This window comes from Vicia villosa, linkage group LG3 (genome assembly GCF_029867415.1).
Source record: "Vicia villosa cultivar HV-30 ecotype Madison, WI linkage group LG3, Vvil1.0, whole genome shotgun sequence".
Lineage (NCBI taxonomy): Eukaryota > Viridiplantae > Streptophyta > Magnoliopsida > Fabales > Fabaceae > Vicia > Vicia villosa.
Genome location: NC_081182.1, coordinates 64,069,007 through 64,077,839, shown reverse-complemented (window position 1 = coordinate 64,077,839; position 8,833 = coordinate 64,069,007). Strand labels below are relative to the sequence as shown.

The following is an 8,833-nucleotide window of genomic DNA, read 5'->3' as shown; positions in this document are numbered from 1 at the left end:
TTGTGTTTTGGGTCATTCGCAAAGCCCATGGAGAAAGGCCTAGGATCAAATCTCTAGTGGAAAGGTGTGTGGGGTCGTTATACTCTTGTTATAAACAACAGTTGACAATTCAATCTTTCTACACATCAATTACCGTCTGATCTAATTTAACGGTTATCCGCACAACACGTTAAATCTTTAAATCGCTTTTAATCTAAGGTAAAATGTGTTATTCTAAATTTTCAAATTCATATTACTTCTTATTTCTTTCTCTCACTTAAATTTTAGAGTATTAACTTTGGAAGTTCCACCTCCATCGAAATACATATTCACCCTAACAAGATAACCTAGCTCATCTTCATTTTCGTGTTCCGAATTGCACATAATGAATGAATGGAGTAATACTTTGTGTATTAGAGTACATAAAACGTGATAAAACGTGTGTGTTTTTAAGAGAACAGGATGATGCAAGATGTGAAGTGCAATCTGCAAAAGCATGTGGAGAAATCAGTTTAGTAAAGCTGCTGCGATTGATTTCACCAACCACATGCAAGAAAAAAAGAATGTGACTGCCACCACAGAATTCCAAAAAAAAAAAAAAAAGCTATTAAATCACTTTTATCTTTCTCAATTTTCATTACACAATCTCAAACTTTATTTCTTGTCAATATAAGATGAACAAAAGTGAACAACTTTTGTCAATATAGTACACTTTTAAGAGCATTTCTAAAATCAATTGCATTTGTTGACATTTGTGAGTTGAGGTGTTGAAAATAGGTTAGCCTAGTGATAGCTCTTTCTAATCTTCACTTTGCATGTCTATATTATATGTATTTACTAATTAGGCTACTCAATTATACTAGTAGCTAGAAGTATATAAAACCTTAAAAAACAAAATATAGTTTTTTTAACTAAATTTTTTAAAGTAACTTTAACCTAATTTTAATAAAAAGCTATGATGTGATGTAAGTCTAGAACTAAAATGTAGATATGATTTGGCCTATTTGTATTTTTTATTTTTGTTAGTGGAGTGTACTCTTTACTCTACTCTTTTTCCTTTATTTTTTTTTTTAACTCTTGGCTTTTTAGAATGAAAAAACAATTTTTTTCTTTATATTTAATAATAATTAACTTATCTTTTTTCTTTTCACATTAAAAGATTTGAAAATAAAAGGGAATTATTTATTTCATTAAAAATAAGTTTTTTAAATCTTCTATAATTCTTGTTTCTTCAACAACTCAATTTTTAAGATGATAGTTGCTTTTATTTATAAACACATATTCGGATGATAAATGATATTTTAGTTAATATTAAACTCTTAACACATTCTCTCATTCACGTGCAAAACAATTATAAAACGTGAAAAATAAATGATAAATGCTCTAATAGTAAAAATGTAAATACTTTTGCCGATGTGGATAAAATAAACTCAACCACGTTTCATAATAGAAAAATAAATCTCATTTTTATAACCAAACAAGTTTCTATAATAATACTATATATCATTATTCTTGAAATTTCAATTCAAAATCTTTTACAAAGTAGGTGATTGATCAACCGAAAAGAAACTGAATAATTCACCATTACTAAAGAAATTCTGCTCCTCAATTCTCATAAACTGATTCTGAAACACATTCTCATGAGACCCTCTTGAATCATCATAGTAATGAACCAAATTTATCATTGAACAATCAACATCACCTTCTTCCTTAATCACATCACTTGAATTGCTATATGAACCTCCCTTTTCTAACTCATTTCTTCCATCTCTCAACATTCTCTCTTTCAACTCTCTTAACTGCAATTCACACATAAAGAAAAACTCAAATTAAATTACACATTAACATTATTCATATAAATAAATTAAAAAAACATCATAAGTAAGTGTTACTACCTTTATAGTAAGAGTTTGATTCTCTTGTTGAAGATTACTATACTCAACCTTAAGAACATCAAAATTGGACTTAAGAACACCATAATCTCTTTCCAATTGTTTCGTTTTCGATCGAGCTCGACGATTTTGAAACCAAATCGAAACTTGTCGAGGTTGCAACCCTAATTCTTCAGCTAGCTTCATTCTTCTCTCTGGCTCTAACTTGTTGTCCAACTCAAAACTCTTTTCCAAAGCTTTCACTTGATCATAACCAAGTCTTCTTTTCTTCTCCAACATTATGTTACCATCTTCATAGCTATCTTCTTGTTCCAATCTATTCAACATTGCTTGAAATTCTTCACTATAACCCTTTGTTTCATTCCTCTCTTCCACACCTACATAATGAAGCATAATTGAAAAAGGTTTGATTTTGTTATATGGGTTTTGTTCCATTAGGCTTCAAATGATTGAGTTGAAAATTGTATGAAAAAGGGTATCTAAAGAATTAAAAAAAACTATAGTATTTTAATTACCTTTGGATTGGTACATGGAAAGCAAAGAAGACATAGATTCTAAGCTATTGAACCTTACTTTTATGTTCTCAATTTTTTTTCTATGTAACAAATGATAAGAAAAAGTGAATTCAGAATGCAAGTTGCATAGAGACAGAGGATATGACAAATGTGATGAGGTAACAAGTGATTTTATGTATCTAATGATTAGATAATCAAAGAGACAGATGCTATAGGAGAAACAAACAAAGGGTCACACTGCAAGACAGAGTCACTGTTTATTTATTCAGTTTGATGTGTGATGACTCAAGCTACAATGTGGAATGGTAAATTTATAGTGGTCATAATAGTGGGGTCTCCTAGGGGTTGATTAATGCACTACCTATTATTGCTACTCTGTGAATGAAAACTGTGAATTGGTACTAGTAGTATGCACTAGGATATTCATTCTCACTTATCAAAGTTATGCCAATTATTTATTCTTTAGTAAAAAAATTTAAATAAATAATAGGAGGTTGTAATTTTATTATTATTATTATTATTATTATTATTATTATTATTATTATTATTATTATTATTATTATTGTTATATAAATAATATTTGTTTCGATATTTACATAGTCTAATATACTTCCGTAATCGAAATTGGAGGTTAACAAATGCTGAGTCTATCCCTAAAATCATCAAAGAGTTGCAGCAGAAGTCATTTGCGAAGGTATCAACAATTTGATACTGAGAAGGAATGTGTAACACTCGCACTTGAATGCGAGCAATTTTTCACGCATAAAGTGTATATCCTTTTCAATGTGTTTGGTGCATTTATGTTGAACTAGATTGTCGGAGAGGTACATTGTGTGAATGTTTTCATAATAGACTTAAGCAACTTTTGTAACAGTACAATGTAGTTCTAAAATTAGATTTTGAATCTAACGTTATTTAAACACAAAACTAGCTACCCTTAAGCATTCACCAGTTACCCTCAATCGAGACAAGATTTGTTGATGTTTTGCGGACAAGAAGATCAAGTTATCACCATGGTATACACAAAAACTAGATGTAAACCTGCTGGTTTAAAAGATGACCTTATCGATGGAGGAGGGGTATAGATGGAGGTCGACTCAACAGTACAGTACATCTCTTTTATAATCAAATTAATATTCAAGTTATTGTATGTAGTATTAAGAATTGAGACATCTATGTCTGTATGACTTAAAAAACATGGAGTATTATGTTAGACATGATGGACCTGTCATGGTCAGAATAGATTGGATAGGTGAAATGAATCATATAGGGGATGAGGTAAATGAACGAGTTTAATATAATTTGTTTAAATGGAGGTGGGGTATATTGCAAAACTTTGATTCTCTGATCAAAGACATTGTGAAGGCAAGATACGGCTCTATTCTTCTGGTTTTTGTCCTTCTCGAGCTACGACTAAATCGGTCTGGCGTAACGACATTGAGTGTTTGGATCTCACACAACTGAAAGCGTGGAAGTGGTCATTTAAAGATGAAATTTCTTATTCCAAATGCAACTTTTACGAGTTTTGTAAGGATCCGTTTTTCTTCTCGACTTAAGTGTCAGTTGGTTGGGAATTTCTCCGTTTGGTTTTCTCGAGTTTTGTAAGTGGGATTGAGTACCCTAGTGCTCGTTTTAATGAATTTTGCTTATTAAAAAAAGAGTAAGAAATAAGTGGAAAATAATCTAAAAACAAAATAAGAGAAAAGTAACTGCTAATTTTCAAAACCAAAAGGATAAATAAATAAATATGATAATAAAATAAAATGAACCAATATTGTGTATGGTATTCTTATTATAGAAATAAAAGATTTCACTAACAGCATATTTTTTTTTTATTTTTTTTATTCAAAAGAGAATTGTATTGATTTCAAAAAAATGAATAACAATGAATACACGACAATCAAATAGGATCCAACCCTTAAGGAACAAAAGAAACAAAACAAAATATAGGAAGTAAGAAGACTACATCATCGTCTTATTAGCAATACTACATGTTACATATACAACCTATTCAACACTTCGTCCTAGTTTTAAGACTACTCCGTTCTAGTTTTAAGACTACTCCGTCTTCTATATACAATACTACATGTTTCATATACCACCTTCAAAATATTTCTTAAGAGAAAAATAAAGTTTAAAAATTTCACAAGACTCATTCAATAAAATCAAATCAAAATTAAAATTAAAAACAGAAAAAGTAAAATGTTGGTTTTATTTTGCCTCCCTTTAAATATCACAATTCATAATACTATTGTTGTATTGTATCATCTTCCTCTTTAATACCCAGAGGGTAGCTATCATAATTATTTTGTTTTCAATGTTGTTTTCATTTGATGTCTCATTTCTCCTTTTCTTTATCTTTAATTATTTATTTTTTTAATGGATTTTTCTTTATGTATTCTAAGATTTTTTTCGAGAGTTTGAGAGTAAGAGAAGAGAGGATTTTGAAAAAAAAGTAAGGATTAAGTGAAAACATTAGAAGGATTATGGTTGACAGAATTTTAGAGTTTACTTTTATTCATAGCACTAAAAAATTCTTTAATTTAAGAAATTTAAAAGTTGTATTAGAGTGATTGAACAAATTGTTCAAATATAATTTTTGTTAAAGTATTTCAAAAATTTAAAATAGAATGAAAATAAGTATTATTTTATCATTCTATATAATAATAATAACAATAATAATTTAATAAAATATGTATTATGTTGTTGTTTCGCATTTGTGGTTTGTGCCGCAATTGAAAATTGCAGCACAAAGAAGACGGAGACCGCATACTTCTTTCGCCACAAGATCTCAATAATAACCAGGTCCACAATGAATAATAAATGAGGGTGGGTGTCATTTCCTAAAACTCTAAATTGGATCATAGATAATGGGTGTGTTTTAGATGAAACATGTCCATATATAGAGATGTATGAAGCCCATGACACGTCAGTTAATTTTTTAAAATTTTTATATATCTCTTTTATAATCAAATTATTATTCAAGTTATTGTATGTAGTATTAAGAATTGAGACATCTATGTTTGTATGACTTAAAAAACATGGAGTATTATGTGAGACATGATGGACCTGTCATGGTAAGAATAGATTGGATAGGTTAAATGAATCATATAGGGGATGAGGTAAATGAATGAGTTTAATATAATTTGTTAAAATGGAGGTGGGGTATATTGCAAAACTCTGATTCTCTGGTCAAAGACATTGTGAAGGCAAGATACGGCTCTATACTTGTGGTTTTTATCCTTCTCGAGCTACGACTAAATCGGTCTGGTGTAACGACAATGAGTGTTTGGATCTCACACAACTGAAAGCGTGGAAGTAGTCGTTTAAAGATGAAATTTCTTATTCCAAATACAACTTTTACGAGTTTTGTAAGGATCCGTTTTTCTTCCCGACTTAAGTGTCAGTTGGTTGGGAATTTCTCCGTTTGGTTTTCTCGAGTTTTGTAAGTGGGATTGAGTACCCTAGTGCTCGTTTTAATGAATTTTGCTTATTAAAAAAAGAGTAAGAAATAAGTGGAAAATAATCTTAAAACAAAATAAGAGAAAAGTAATTGCAAATTTTCAAAACTAAAAGGATAAATAAATAAATATGATAATAAAATAAAATGTACCAATATTCTGTATGGTATTCTTATTATAGAAATAAAAGATTTCACTAACAGCATATTTTTTTTATTTATTTTTATTCAAAAGAGAATTGTATTAATATCAAAAGAAGGAATAACAATACACGAATACAGGACAATCAAATAGGATCCAACCCTTAAGGAACAAAAGAAACAAAACAAAAAATAGGAAGTAAGGAGACTACATCATCGTCTTATTAGCAATACTACATGTTACATGTACAACCTAAAAAACACTTCGTCCTAGTTTTAAGACTACCCCGTCCTAGTTTTTAGATTACTCCGTCTTCTATATACAATACTACATGTTTCATATACCACCTTCAAAATATTTCTTAAGAGAAAAATAAAGTTTTAAAATTTCACAAGACTCATTCATAATACAATTGTTGTATTGTATCATCTTCCTCTTTAATACCCAAAGGGTAGCTATCATAATTATTTTGTTTTCATTGTTGTTTTCATTTGATGTCTTATTTCTCCTTTTCTTTATCTGTAATTATTTATGTTTTTTTAATGGATTTTTCTTTATATATCCTAAGATTTTTTTCGAGAGTTTGAGAGTAAGAGAAGAAGGGATTTTGAAAAAAATAAGGATTAAGTGAAAACATTAGAAGGATTATGGTTGACAGAATTTTATAGAGTTTACTTTTATTCATAGCACTAAAAATTTCTTTAATTTAAGAAATTTAAAAGTTGTATTAGAGTGATTAAACAAATTGTTCAAATATAATTTTTGTTAAAGTATTTCAAAAATTTAAAATAGAATGAAAATAAGTATTATTTTATCATTCTATATAATAATAATAATAACAATAATAATTTAATAAAATATGTATTAGGTTGTTGTTTCGCATTTGTGGTTTGTGCCGCAATTGAAACATTGCAGCACAAAGAAGGCGGAGACCGCATACTTTTTTCGCCACAAGATCTCAATAATAATCAGGTACACTATGAATAATAAATGAGGGTGGGTGTCATTTCCTAAAACTCTAAATTGGATCATAGATAATGGGTGTGTTTTAGATAAAACAGGTCCATATATAGAGATGTATGAAGCCCAGGGCACGTTAGTTAATTTTTTAAAATTTTTATATATCTCTTTTATAATCAAATTATTATTCAAGTTATTGTATGTAGTATTAAGAATTGAGACATCTATGTTTGTATGACTTAAAAAACATGGAGTATTATGTGAGACTTGATGGACCTGTCATGGTCAGAATAGATTGGATAGGTGAAATGAATCATATAGGGGATGAGGTAAATGAATGAGTTTAATATAATTTGTTTAAATGGAGGTGGGGTTTATTGCCAAACTCTGATTCTCTGGTCAAAGACATTGTGAAGGCAAGATACGACTCTATTCTTCTGGTTTTTGTCCTTCTCGAGCTACGACTAAATCGGTCTGGTGTAACAACATTGAGTGCTTGGATCTCACACAACTGAAAGCGTGGAAGTGGTCGTTTAAAGATGAAATTTCTTATTCCAAATGCAACTTTTACGAGTTTTGTAAGGATCCGTTTTTCTTCTCGACTTAAGTGTCAGATGGTTGGGAATTTCTCCGTTTGGTTTTCTCGAGTTTTGTAAGTGGGATTGAGTACCTCGTTTTAATGAATTTTGCTTATTAAAAAAAGAGTAGGAAATAAGTGGAAAATAATCTTAAAACAAAATAAGAGAAAAGTAATTGCTAATTTTCAAAACCAAAAGGACAAATAAATAAATATGATAATAAAATAAAATGTACCAATATTCTGTATGGTATTCTTATTATAGAAATAAAAGATTTCACTAACAACATTTTTTTTATTCAAAACAGAATTGTATTGATTTCAAAAGAAGGAATAATACACGAATACGCGACAATCAAATAGGATCCAAGCCTTAAGGAACAAAAGAAACAAAACAAAATATAGGAAGTAAGAAGACTACATCATCGTCTTATTAGCAATACTACATGTTACATATACAACCTAAAAAACACTTCGTCCTTGTTTTAAGACTACTCCGTCCTAGTTTTAAGATTACTCTGTCTTCTATATACAATACTAAATGTTTCATATACAACCTTCAAAATATTTCTTAAGAGAAAAATAAAGTTTTAAAATTTCACAAGACTCATTCATAATACTATTGTTGTATTGTATCATCTTCCTCTTTAATACCCAAAGGGTAGCTATCATAATTATTTTGTTTTTATTGTTGTTTTCATTTGATGTCTTATTTCTCCTTTTCCTTATCTGTAATTATTTATGTTTTTTTAATGGATTTTTCTTTATGTATCCTAAGATTTTTTTCGAGAGTTTGAGAGTAAGAGAAGAGGGGATTTTGAAAAAAAATAAGGATTAAGTGAAACATTAGAAGGATTATGGTTGACAGAATTTTAGAGAGTTTACTTTTATTCATAGCACTAAAAAATTCTTTAATTTAAGAAATTTAAAAGTTGTATTAGAGTGATTAAACAAATTGTTCAAATATAATTTTTGTTAAAGTATTTCAAAAATTTAAAATAGAATGAAAATAAGTATTATTTTATCATTCTATATAATAATGATAACAATAATAATTTAATGAAATATGTATTAGGTTGTTGTTTCGCATTTGTGGTTTGTGCCTCAATTGAAACATTGCAGCACAAAGAAGGCGGAGACCGCATACTTCTTTCGCCACAAGATCTCAATAATAAACAGGTACACTATGAATAATAAATGAGGGTGGGTGTCATTTCGTAAAACTCTAAATTGGATCACAGATAATGGGTGTGTTTTAGATGAAACATGTCCATATATAGAGATGTATGAAGCCTAGGGCACGTCAGT

General features: G+C 29.0%; 1 protein-coding gene across 2 annotated transcripts; it reads right to left on the bottom strand.

The window, feature by feature from the left end:
* Positions 1-1,359: 1,359 nt before the first annotated feature.
* On the bottom strand, positions 1,360-2,655 carry LOC131655963 (homeobox-leucine zipper protein ATHB-5-like). Of its 2 annotated transcripts, XM_058925761.1 has the most exons (3): positions 2,387-2,655; positions 1,875-2,248; positions 1,363-1,778 (listed from the first exon to the last, which is right to left on the bottom strand). In XM_058925761.1, the coding sequence occupies exons 1-3, from the start codon at positions 2,418-2,420 to the stop codon at positions 1,515-1,517; spliced, it is 672 nt and encodes a 223-aa protein (XP_058781744.1). In that variant the 5' UTR covers positions 2,421-2,655; the 3' UTR covers positions 1,363-1,514. The 2 variants fall into 2 exon arrangements, with proteins under 2 accessions (XP_058781743.1, XP_058781744.1); XM_058925760.1 differs by lacking the exon at positions 2,387-2,655 and having other exon boundaries at positions 1,360-1,778; positions 1,875-2,374.
* Positions 2,656-8,833: the final 6,178 nt, after the last annotated feature.

Bases quoted from the DNA above. Each gene is read 5' to 3' on its own strand.
- LOC131655963 (XM_058925760.1), bottom strand. From the start codon at position 2,306: ATGGAACAAAACCCATATAACAAAATCAAACCTTTTTCAATTATGCTT. The intron at 1,779-1,874 runs GTAGTAACACTT...TGTGAATTGCAG, and splicing joins ATCAAACTCTTACTATAAAG to TTAAGAGAGTTGAAAGAGAG.